At 40.6% G+C, this 13,314-nt stretch overlaps 1 protein-coding gene across 1 annotated transcript; it reads left to right on the forward strand.

Annotated features, from left to right (window-relative positions):
- Window positions 1–11,281: 11,281 nt before the first annotated feature.
- LOC120105816 (protein STRICTOSIDINE SYNTHASE-LIKE 13-like) lies at window positions 11,282–13,314 on the forward strand. Its single transcript, XM_039118571.1, is given in 6 exon segments — window positions 11,282–11,399; window positions 11,402–11,648; window positions 11,764–12,048; window positions 12,171–12,338; window positions 12,914–12,962; window positions 12,964–13,314. Coding segments are annotated over 6 exon segments (1,218 nt in total).

The following is a 13,314-nucleotide window of genomic DNA, read 5'->3' on the forward strand; positions in this document are numbered from 1 at the left end:
TATTTTAAATAGAGTTTTATTGAGACCCATTATAAAGAAAATACCTTATGAACTTTTGAAAAACAGAAAACCAAAAGTAAACTATTTTCATGTCTTTGGTTGTAGGTGTTTTGTTCATAATAATGGGAAAGATAATGTAGGAAAATTTGACTCTAAATCTGATGAGGGTATATTTTTAGGGTACTCTACAACTAGTAAAGCCTATAGAGTTTTTAATAAAAAAACTCTAGTTATAGAAGAATCTATACATGTAGTTTTTGATGATTCTAGTGATATCTCTTCTAGCAAGAGAGTTAACCTTGATGATGATGCTAAAATTCTTGAAGAAAAGATTGATGAGATGACATTACAAGATGATGAACAAAAATTAATTGGAAATGCATCATCAAGCCAAGAGGCTATTGTGGATCATGGAATGGATAAAGCTTGGAGGTATGCTCACGGGCATCCTAAGGAACTGATTTTAGATGATCCATCTCAACCTGTTAGGACTAGAGCATCTCTTAGGAACTTAAATAATCATCTAGCTTTTGTCTCACATTTTGAACCCAAACACGTAGAAGAAGCTGAAAATGATGTAAATTGGATAAATGCAATGCAAGAGGAATTAAACCAATTTACTAGAAACAAGGTATGGAACCTAGTTGAACGACCCTCTGAATATTCAATTATAGGTACCAAATGGATATATAAAAATAAGCTTGATGAAAATAGAATTGTAATTAGGAATAAGGCTAGACTAGTAGCAAAGGGCTATAATCAAGAAGAAGGTATAGATTTTGATGAAACCTTTGCTCCTGTAGCTAGACTTGAGGCAATTAGATTATTACTAGCATTTGCATGCTCTAAGGAGTTCAAATTATTTCAAATGGATGTAAAAAGTGCATTTTTGAATGGGTATATTAATGATGAGGTATATATAGAACAACCTCCTGGTTTTGAAAAACATCAATACCCCAATCATGTGTATAAATTGAACAAAGCACTTTATGGTTTGAAACAGGCACCTAGAGCATGGTATGAAATACTTAGCAAATTTCTACTAGAACATGAGTTCTCTAGGGGAAATGTAGATACAACACTATTTCTAAAGAAGAAAAACAAAGATATGCTAGTAGTACAGATTTATGTTGATGATATTATTTTCGGTGCTACTAACAATCGCCTCTGCGAAGAATTTGCTGACTTGATGCAGAGTGAGTTTGAGATGAGCATGATGGGAGAACTGAACTATTTCCTCGGGCTTCAAATCAAACAATCTAAAGAAGGGATCTTCATCAATCAAGCTAAATACATCAAGGAGATGCTTAAGAAGTTTGATATGGAGGGAAACAAGTCAATCAGCACACCCATGAGCTCATCATGCAAATTAGACCAAGATGAATCAGGTAAATCTGTAGATCAAAAGATGTATAGAGGTATGATAGGATCTTTATTGTATCTCACTGCAAGTAGACCTGATATCATGTTTAGTGTATGCATGTGTGCTAGATATTAGTCTAATCCTAAGAAATCTCATCTAATTGCAGTCAAGAGAATCTTTAAATACCTAATAGGAACAAAAAATATAGGCTTATGGTATTCTAAAGAATCTAGCCTGAACTTAATAGGATACACAGACTTAGACTTTGCTGGTTGTAAACTTGATAGAAAAAGTACCAGCGGGTTGTGTCAATTCTTAGGAGAAAATTTAATCTCATGGTTTAGCAAGAAACAAAACTCGGTTGCATTATCTACTGCTGAAGCTGAATATGTTGCAGCCGGGAGCTGTTGTGCTCAAATCATGTGGATCAAACAACAATTGGAAGATTATGGAATTAAACAAGATAAAATTCCCATTAATTGTGACAACACAAGTGCTATTAACTTAACTAAGAATCCAATTCAGCACTCAAGAACCAAACACATTGAAATAAGACATCACTTCATAAGAGATCATGTATTGAATGGTGATGTTATACTTTAATTTATTTGCACAGATGATCAACTAGCAGACATCTTCACAAAACCCTTGAGTGAAGAGAGATTTAGTGTGCTTAGGAGAGGATTAGGAGTGATTGATCCATCCTAGTGATATTCTCCTCTAGTTCATTGATTTTGATGATTAACTTGTGTTAAATATGGAGTTTCTCATATATAATCATCAAATCAGATCATAACTTAGTGATTGTCCCTTGTTTGGTACGAAAATAGCATAATTTTTAGGTGCATGCCAGAGTTCGAGTCGACTCGGATACGTTTCAGAGTCGGCTCATGACGAGGAGTCGACTCGCACATAGACGGGAGTCGACTCGAGGCCGATGGAAGCATAAGGGGAGTCGACTCGCGCATATTTTGGAGTCGACTCGAGGTCGAGTCGACTCGCGACTTACAGGAGTCGACTCGAGGTCGGGATCCGAGTTTTTAACCCTAATCCAAGCATTTAATCAACACTTCTATTCACCGCCTCCACTGTTCACAAACCCTAGAGCCGTCTCCGACAACGTCTTCGACCGTCGTTAGGGCTTTTTCGTCGACCTTCTTCCGTCCCTTAGGTTTTTACCCCATCCCTAGGTCAAGGATGCCTTGGAAAATGGTTGTCCCAAGCCGGAAGAGGCCCCAACCCACGACCGGTGCCGAGCGACGGTCCAAGGCTCGGAACGATCCCGTGAGGCCACAACCTCCAGTTCGTTCCCCGCCGAGGCCGGTTCCCTCACGACCATGCGCCGGGAAGGCGGTCTCCACCGGAAGATACGTCAACTTCGACTATCTCTCCCGGGAGGGCTTCACCATAGGAGATAGGTTGAGGGGCCAAGGTTTAGAGTTCTTTTGTTCATTAGATCTCCCCACATACCCAGGTCTTGTTAGGGAGTTCTATGAAACAGTGCATAGGGGCAATGGGGGGATACAGGGAACCGTAGCGGGTGTCCCTCTATTCATTTCTGAGGATTTCATAGCACAAATCCTACATCTTCCCCAAGTTGGGGTATTTCCTGCACACCCAGAGGATAGGACTGAGGCCCTTACGACCATTTTAGGGAGTCCACCCCAGTCCCCACTCGATGAGGTGTCCGCTAGTTCACTGTCAGTTGAAATGCGGCTCCTCCTGAGCATTATTTCTAGGACACTATTCCCTAAAACCGGCCGTTTTGACTTTGTGTCCGAGAGGGACCTAGCTCTCATGTACTACATTCTCCAAGACACCCCTATTAACTTTCCCAAACTGATCTACAAATACCTATGTGAGCCACTAGATAAACCTAGGCTCACCCTTCCATATGGGATGCTATACACCCTTATCTTTAGGGAGTCTGAGATCCCCATTCCTGAGGGGGAACCCTCTTGCGCACTGCGATGGACAGATCGCATGGGTGAGGGAACCCTACACAGCATGGGATTTCATAAGGTAGAGGGAACCTGGGTCAGAAAACCATCCTCCTCTACACCTACCACTAGACGCTCCCCCAGTCCTGATCCAGATTGTGACTATCCTACCTTTCCCTCCACCTCAGCACCATTCACCTCAGCCGGACCCTCCTCCTCAGCTCCACCCACTCAGCCGATGGAGGTCCGGATTTCTCCTGAGCAGCTCCGGGAGTTGCGGCAGGAGATTGTACAGGATCTTCGGGACGACCTGCTGAGGGAGCTCCGAGGTCCAGCCACTGCCCCTTCTTCTGCGTTAGTTCCCTCCTTATCAGCCGTGACCGAGATGACGGCTCATCTGAGGGAGGAGATCTTCAACGTCAGGAGCCTGATACAAGCCCAATTCTCCAACATGAGCGATGTCACAAGCAACACAAGACAGATGCAAGATGACATCCGACACGACATGGGCAGCCTGAATCAGGGGGCCGAGCGCTTGGCGAATGTGTTGATCGCCAAGCTGGATACACTTCAGGAGACTCTGACTGAGCTCTCCACGACGCACAGTCGGGCCACCTCGGCCATTATCACCCAGCTAGGGAACGTCACGGATGGAGTCAGTCTCCTAATGGAACAATCAAGACTGAGCAGAGGAGCCACATCCTCGAGGAAGCCCTAGCTTATTTTGTGTATTTTGACATGTATTTACTGCTTTACTCTTTGTATTCACAAATGTACCTACACATACATCAATACAATGAGTAGACAATTTTCTTCAATACTGTGCAATTTAATCTCTAACTGCTTGTGTGTTCTGCTTACTTCCTTTTTGCTATGATGACAAAAAGGGGGAGAAATATATTGAATAGACATGTAAAGGGAATCAATGAAAATCAATAAAAAGAAAACTTTTATAACACACAAGAATTTGTTCTTAGTGGATTCGATACCTCGAGGCTCATTATCTCTCTGTTGGAGCTCCTAATGGAGTAATCTCCAGAATCTATTCAAGGGATATTCGGAGATTAGTTGAATCATACTTAAGAACAAATTGGTAGATTTTTCCTCTAAAAACCAAAAATTTAAGTTCAAAAGCTTCAACGCACTAAAAGAAAATTCAGAGAATCGAAACAAAGTTGAATGCATATGTTGAGGGGGAGAATCTGAATTTTTTAAGAAAGCAAAATCATTAAATATATATAAGCCAAACAATTGATTGCATGACATGAAGGCCTATATAATTCCAAATGAAAGGGGGAGCTTTAACTCCAAAATTTATTATTTCACACCTTTCAAGTTTGGATAAATTAAATAACCAGACACTTGAATTCATTTTAAAATTTTATTATAAATTTTCTTATTTGTTGAGCAATTCACTTTACATATACTCAATGTTTTGTCATCATCAAAAAGGGGGAGATTGTGGTGTGATTGATTATAACCCTATTTGATTTTGATGAGCTCAAAGCATTTGAGTATATCTTATGTTTACTAATGAATTCAATCTAGTGTTTCAGTGAAAATCTTGTAAATTTATGGTTAAGTGTCTCTAGATTTGGTTCAAGACATTTTGGATAAGTTAAGAAGTGAATCTGAACCAAAGTCTGAGACTCGAGTCGACTCCGGGATATTACGAGTCGACTCCAAGCGTATCAGAAGCATTGGCATAGGCTTGAGTCGACTCCGGAACGTTTCGAGTCGACTCCGACTGAGAACTGACAGACAAACAGAAAGACCCAACTCAAAATCTGTCAGCGAGTGACTCCTGAAGACGCGAGTCGACTCCGATGCTTGCCGAGTCGACTCCGGAGTAGTATGAGTCGACTCCAGGGAGTTACAGACAGAAAGACAGAGAAGGTATTTTGGTCCCTGAGAGCCGAGTCGACTCCTGAGGAACGCGAGTCGACTCCGATGGTTGGCAGGTCGACTCCAAAGAAAGCGAGAGTCGACTCTCAGTGTAATACAAGGCAAAAGTCAGAGAGCAACTTTCGGACACTGAGAGCCGAGTCGACTCCCGCAAAGCCCGAGTCGACTCCCGCAAAGCCCGAGTCGACTCCGAGACAGCGCGACCCCAAAAAGACAGAAGACAGTATTGTTGTCTCTGAGACGCAAGTCGACTCCAGGACAGTTCGAGTCGACTCCAAGGCAGCGCTACTCCAAAAAGACAGAAGACTGTTTTTCGGATACTGAGAGCCGAGTCGACTCCGAAACAGTCCGAGTCGACTCCAAGACTGCACGAGCCAAAAGACAGAAGATCGGAAGTTCGGGCTCTGAGCGCCGAGTCGACTCCCAGAATTTCCGAGTCGACTCGAGTGAGCAAAGTTGAAGAATACCTCTATGGATTCCTTGGAATGAGTCGACTCCAAAAGTGCAAGGTCAGCTCCAGTTTTTGGAGAGTCGACTCCGGGTTAAGTCGAGTCGACTCCCAGTCGAGATGACCACTTTAATTCAAATCCGGAACAGTTGTCGAGCCGACTCCAGAAAAGCATGAGTCGACTCCTGCTACAGCCGAGTCGACTCCAGATCGCGCGAGTCGACTCCGATCCCAACGGACACATTGTCAGGATGTGCAGAATGTGCAGAACGGCTAGTAAAGTGTGTCTAACGGCTAGTTTCCGTAGGGAATAGCTTAAATAGCCACAGAGGACTGTAGCAAAGCAGAGAAGTGACATTCCTTACAAAGAAAACACATAATCTTCATCTGCCAAAAAGGATTTCAATGAAAAGAAGGAAGAGGGCCATTAACTCCATTCAACCAACTCTTCCCAGCATTAAAGAAGTCTCCTTCAGCCTTCAAGTCTTCAAGACATTCAAGAGGAGACCCAGAGTTCAAGAAGCCCTCCTCTACATCATCATAAACTTGTTTGAGGGCTCTTAACTTTTCTCTTATTTATATCGCTGTATATCTGCTTTTTAGAAGCTCTATTTTTCTGTTTGTCTCTGTTCAAACCGTTTGTTCCTTACTTGATTCAATCAGGGAATTGAATCAAGGGTGTAAAGGTTTGTTGGTGAGCCTAGGTTGAAACCAACGGTGTAAGGGTTCGATTGAGATCCCGGAAAAACAATCGGGTGGTTCTAGTCGGTGAGCCTGGGAAAACCGACCGAGTTCGTTGTGATCTCGTAAAACAACAAGTTGGGTTGTGAGCTTGTAAAACAACCGGCTGTAATCCGAGGGGTTATAGTGAATTCCCAAGTGAGGCTTGGGGAGTGGACGTAGGAGCAAGGGTTAGCTCCGAACCACTATAAATTCCTTGTGTTTGTGATTGCTCTGTTGTTCTTTATCTTCATTTCATTCACAGCACATAGCATCTAATTAATCAACTTGCAAAAGGTGTTAATTAGTATTTCATAAATCAAATAAGTGTAATAATTATTTTAAAATCTAATTCACCCCCCCTCTTGGGTTGTCTATCTGGGCAACAAATACTATGATAATGAAGGTTATATCTTAGCGTATCAATATCCTACTAGTGGAAGTTAAACATTGGCATATCAACACCCTATCAGTGGGGATTATACATTGGTACATCGATACCTTGTTAGTGGGGGTTATATGTTGACACTTATTACCTTGATAATGGAGGTTAAATGTTAGCAAATACCTTACTAGTAGAAGTTATGTATTGGTATGTCAATATCCTTCAATTGGAGGTTATACGTTGGCATATTGATCTCCTACTAGTGGAGATTATGCGTTGGTATTTTGACAATTTTAAGCTTATTATCTTAATTTTTTATACACCTGTATAAGTTATTTGTTTTCGTACTCTTACAAATTATTATTTTTTGCATGTATGCTCTTATCTCAATAAAGATAGAAGTGAAGAAACAAATAATTTATAAGAATATGCATTCATATAGTAAATTTGTGAGGGTATATTTGTAAAAAAATAATTTGTAAGAATATATGTGTGTGTGTGTGGATCTAAGATTGCAAATGGGTCAGGTTGACCCATGACCCAACCCAATTAAATCCGATTCGACCTATTTTAAAGGACCCGTGGGGCTGGGCTAGGTTCTAAAATTAGACTGTCCATTTTTGTGGTTGAGTTGGAGCTTTTGAATTCAGACCCGACCCGACCCAACTTGATCCGTTTGAAATTTGAATAATTTTGGGTTTGCAACCCCACAACTCGAGTTGACTCGACCCGAATCTGCTAGACTATTTGGGCCCGCAGACTGCAGGGGTGTAGGCCCAACTGTCCAGGTAGTTACGTGCAACATGGAATAGAGCAATACATGCTACTACACTCTTAAAATCATTATCAACTAGGCATGTATTGACCATGTGTTGACTTCTATTGCTATGACCTAAATTTAGAAGAAGAAAATAGCTGAAAGCATATAACTGAGAAGACATTTTAACAATAGGAGCTTATTTCTTCCAAAAGGAGCACAATCTTTAGGAGGTAGCAGCGTCACGATGCTACCCCGCTTATTTAAATTGAACCATATAGAAATTTGCTTACTCTGACAAGAAAATGTATATAAATTGTCCATTAGAATTCTTAAAATTATAAACCCAGCTAGTTGACATCTCCACACCACATCCGAATGGCATAGATCATATCATTTTCTCTCTATTTCTCTACTTTTAAAAAATGATCTTAAAATTATAATAAACTCTCTAGTTTTCTGTAGCATATCCATGGGGTTTCCCATCTCATATTGTTGAAGCAATTTTATCTTTAATACAACTAATAATTCTATGACATCATTGATGCCTCCATGTTCTTATGTCGGCAACTAATAATTCTAAGCATCAACTAGATTAGATTCCTTTTCATATACCATTTTTTGATGCCTATTACCTAAGGGAGAAACTATAGTCTCATGGTCATGGGTTTGGAAACCATCCAAGATCACCATGAAAATGGAAACACTAAACATATGAGGTCACATCAGAAAAGAATGATAACTCACTCGTAGATGGGATAGAGGGACATGGTTGTGGGTGATCATCACATCTGATGCTGAAATAATGGAGAAGAGAAAGAGTGCTAAAGCATCGAGAAGAGTTGGGATGATGAGCAAGCCTATAGATGGAAGAAGAACACTCGATAAAGTAAATCATATGAAAGATGAATGTGGTTCTATCTCAGAAGAGAAAGGAGGCGCCTAAAGCTGGGAACAACCTGGGAAGGGAATGGAAGGACCAAGCTACTGATTTCAGCAAAATAAATATTTGCAGTGTATGCAAAGTCATTAGAGTATTGGCTTATATTCTTACACAGACCTGACTTTGACTCGGACCTAAATATTTTGGGTTGGGACCAGATTATACATGAACTTGACCCAACCCGAATAACCCATTAGATTAAAAATTGTAGTTGTGGATCCGACCACTATAGAAAAATTAGTAAATACCAACTGTTATCAGCTGGTGCTAGAAAGAAGTGTCGGTAAGTTGGCTACTACGCCAAAATTTGCCGACGCAATTTATTAACATTGGAAGATTACGATACTTAAAAGTGTCGGCGAGAAAGGACATAAATTTTTCAACACTTTTGATAAGTGTCGTTATGTTATGACGCTTAAAAGCATTATCGGAAGCCAATAACATGATGATGCTTGACAACGCTTATAAATGTCATCTAGTTCCATATATTCCCTAAATTCCTATCTGACCCACCATTAGCCCCTTTCCTCTCTATCCTAGAAAACTGTTGGCCAAGCTCCTCCTCCTCTACCTCTCCACCGGTCTCCTTCTCCTTCTTCGACTCTCCGCTGGCCTATATCTCCTCCTTTGCCGGCTTCATCTCCTCCCCCTCCTCCTTCTTCTCCTCCTCCCTGCGGGTAGCCCCTGCCAATCCGTGGTATTTTTTGAAACTCTAGCTAACTATCCTCCTCCGTCAACATCATTGTTTCCTCCCCGTAGATCTCAGCCGACTGACTTTGCAATAGCGATTTTTCGTTTCTTCTCTCTAATGATATTTTTGCTTGATACCCTCATAATCCCCTTTTGATTTTTTGTTTGATTTGAAGTGATTCACTTCACAATTGGAACATTTAGTTGGTGCCTTCTATTTTCGGTGGAGCTGGTATTTATCACAAGTTTTTGCAAATAACTAAGCTGCAAAATCTGGAGATGAAACCAATTCCTTCTCTAATCTACTTTAGGAACTGAATATCTCTTACAAAAAAAAAAGAGAACTAATTATCATGAAAACAACATTCTGTTAAAATTGTTGAGTTCAAATTAGTAGTTAAAATACTATTTAGTGTTGAGTATGACATTCTGCAGGGATTTCAGCACAGGATAACCAAAACTCTTGCATAGCATCCATCGTTCCTTTTTTAAATTGTCTATAATCATCATACCATCCTTGATTGTTCAAATAACTAGGTTGTTCCAACAAAATTTCTTTGATATGCTTTTTAATTTCTTTATCCTGCAAGATGGAATGATATTATTGTCAATAGGTAAGTGTTGTAATGGGCCCGAGTGTTCCTCGCAAAATGATTGGCTTTGGTATTTCTTTAAGGTTGTCAAGAGGTTTAGCAAAATAAAAACACCTACCAGATTCTTTGCAAAACATGCTTGCGTGCTACTGTAGATTTATTTATTATTTTCTCTCCAGCATGTTCTTGGGGAAGATATGAAAAGACTTGATACATGCATTGTCCCCTCGTATATATGGGAGGTCAAATTTTCAAGAACATGTTCCATTTCCATATCAGGAGTGAAATGCTTTCTCATTGATATAGTGAAGGACATCACCTAGCTGGCATCAAAATCTGATATGCACCTAAATTTCAGTTTTATCTGAGACAATTTTGATAGGCACAAATATAAATATATATATACCACACAATTTCAGTGTTGCTATGAGGGAGATTTCTAGTAGGCAGGAACCGCTTAACTATATATATATACACACACACACATCACCTCTCTCTTCCTCCTTCTTTCCCCCTTTCCTGCTTTTATATTTTTTTACATCCATTCTTAGCACATGCAAAATCTTATTATTATTATTATTTATCGGTTCGAAAGTCCTCTACTCTCCTATTTCTATTAATCACAATTCAAGTACTAACTCCTTATCCCCAATATTGTAATTCTGAACTTATTTAGGGTGTGTTTGGTTCGCAATTAGAATTAGAATTGGAATGGGAAGCAAAATGGATTGGAATGGTCACATTCCTCGAGGCGTTTTCTTCGTGACTAAAATCAGAATTGGAATCAGATTTGAATATTAGGTGAGAGTCCATATTGGATTTAGAGAATTGGGATATTCTCTTTCCCCTCTAGAATCAGAATAGGAATGGAACTCTTCCTAACCAAATAGCTGAAATTAGAGTCACCTATTTTCATTACCACTTCAGAGCCCAACTCTCTCTAACCAAATACGCCCTTATTTATTATTTTTTTATAAAATTCAAGAGAAAGGGAGGGAGGGATCCATGCTTCCGAGACAATGGATAAAACAAATCCATACTTGTACTGCCACTCCTTTTACTATAACTATTAATTGGACGAGTACTACTTGGTTTAAAAGGCAGCGAGGTATTGGGATCCATTTCTTTTCATTATGTTCTCGCAGGTGCTTGTATTAATGGAACAACTTCTAATTGGTTTAGGAATTAGGGTTTAGCCTATTCCTGAAGTACTCTTTTTAGCTTATTTCCAACTATCCTCCTCGAAAACTTTTGTATTATGTAATGGGAGTCCTCTAAAACCGTTATTAGACACCATTATAGACCTCAATCCCATGTCTAGCTCCAACCATGAACATTTTTTTTCCAATGACATGCCAGAGGCATTTTCCAAAGACAAATTTATAGCTAGCCATCTTTTAGGTCACCAAGAATCATAGCACACCAAATACATGTGTGAACTAAAAAGCAAACCTACTCCTAAACCGTCACCCACTCACGCTAGCTTCATGATCCATGCTTCCAATAAATAAACCTCAACGTAAGCTGGAGCGTCCCAATGGGGAGATTGGTTCTGGGTGCGCAGGATGGCCTTCCGCCAAACCCATGCCTCTTCTTCGCAGTCTTGTTTCTTGGTCTAGTTCTCATGGACCCGTTTCATCTAGGTCCACTCAGTGGCATGATTATAGACCAGTGAAGCATGCCATTGCACCCTACAAGCAGGTCATGCAGCAGTGGCCTAGAGACAACCAAAGCAGGCTGAGGTTTGGAAGGCTCGAGTTCGTCGACAAGGTCTTCGGGCCGGAGTCGATAGAATTCGATCCAGAGGGGCGAGGACCTTATGCAGGCTTAGCCGATGGCCGGGTTGTCCGGTGGATGGGCGAAAACATCGGATGGGAAACATTTGCAGTTGTTAACCCTAACTGGTGAGCAAGACTGAAAACATTCATCTCCCTTCTCTGTTTCTCCATTCAATGTTCTGAACACTATATATATATGTTGTATTAAGAACCAACAATGCTATGATTGTTGCCATGGAAGGTCTGAGAAAGTTTGTGCTAATGGTGTGGACTCAACGACTTCGAAGCAGCATAAGAATGAGAAATGGTGCGGCCGGCCTCTTGGCCTAAGGTTCAATGAGAGGACTGGGGAGCTTTACATTGCTGATGCATACTTTGGACTCACGGTTGTAGGATCGAATGGTGGCGTTGCAACACCTCTAGCAACTCATGTGCACGGGAGGCCTATTCTTTTTGCAAATGACTTAGATGTGCATAGCAACGGGTCTATTTTCTTCACGGATACTAGCATGAGATACACTAGAAAGTGAGCATTTTTGGTTCATAGACTTCCATACTATTATTATTGATCTTTTAGTGCTAATTGGAAACTGGGTGCTGTAGAGATCGTTTTATCTTTGTGTTGATTTGTGAAACTGGTTGATGTAGAGATCATTTTCTAATATTGCTAGAAGGAGAAGCCACAGGAAAGCTTCTCAGGTATGACCCAGCATCTAGGACTACTCAAGTTGTACTGCGGGGCCTGGCTTTTCCAAATGGAGTACAGATATCAAAGGATAAAAAGTTTCTACTCTTCACAGAGACCACCAATTGCAGGTATCTCTCTCTCTCTCTCCCTCCCTCCTCCCTCCCTATACATTTGTGTGTGTATGTGCATGCACAGTGTGCATGCGTGTTCCTGCACATATTTGTTCACTTATGTGCTAGTTTGCATGCAGCTTACACCTTGGTTGCAGTTTCACCTATGTTGCTGAATCCAATTAAGAACCTCTGTCCCACTCCCACTTCACCATAGCATGCACTTGTTTACTAGTATTAGCATCACTAGCTACTACTACCATAATTTGATCCAAACAAATTGTATCTAAATAAATTTTTACTAATTAAGTTTGAACTGTTTGAATCTTATGAAGAAAAATCTTATTAGAAATGAATCATTTGGCAAGCTTTTATCCATGATCATTTAGAAACATTCGTATAAATTAAAATACGCCTTTCTTTTAACTAGTATCCTACTTCATGTGATTATCATTGAACACTAAAATGCAACAGGCATTTGGTGATACACGATGCAATAATCGCTTGAGTTTGTCACTGTTGCGATGTGCACAAATAGTTCTCAAAAAGACTTTATGTAGTGCATATCTTAATGGATTCATGGCATGTTGCAGGATAATGAGGTATTGGCTAGAGGGACCAAAGATGGGGAAGTTGGAGGTCTTTGCCAGACTTGCCAGGGTTTCCAGACAATGTAAGGATGAATGAGAAAGGCCAGTTTTGGGTGGCCATCGATTGTTGCCGGACTCCAGCCCAAGAGGTCTTCTCGCAGAATCCATGGCTAAGGAGTATATATTTTAGATTGCCTCTGAAGATGAGCTTTCTGGCGAGGCTGGTGGGGATGAAAATGTACACCGTCATCTCTCTCTTTGACGAGGAGGGAAAGATTGTCCAGGTGCTGGAAGATAGAGGTGGTGAGGTGGTGAAACTAGTTAGTGAAGTTAGGGAGGTGAATGGCAAACTTTGGATTGGAACAGTAGCTCATAACCATATTGCTACTTTTCCTTGCTCCTAG

This window comes from Phoenix dactylifera, unplaced genomic scaffold, assembly GCF_009389715.1.
Source record: "Phoenix dactylifera cultivar Barhee BC4 unplaced genomic scaffold, palm_55x_up_171113_PBpolish2nd_filt_p 000373F, whole genome shotgun sequence".
Lineage (NCBI taxonomy): Eukaryota > Viridiplantae > Streptophyta > Magnoliopsida > Arecales > Arecaceae > Phoenix > Phoenix dactylifera.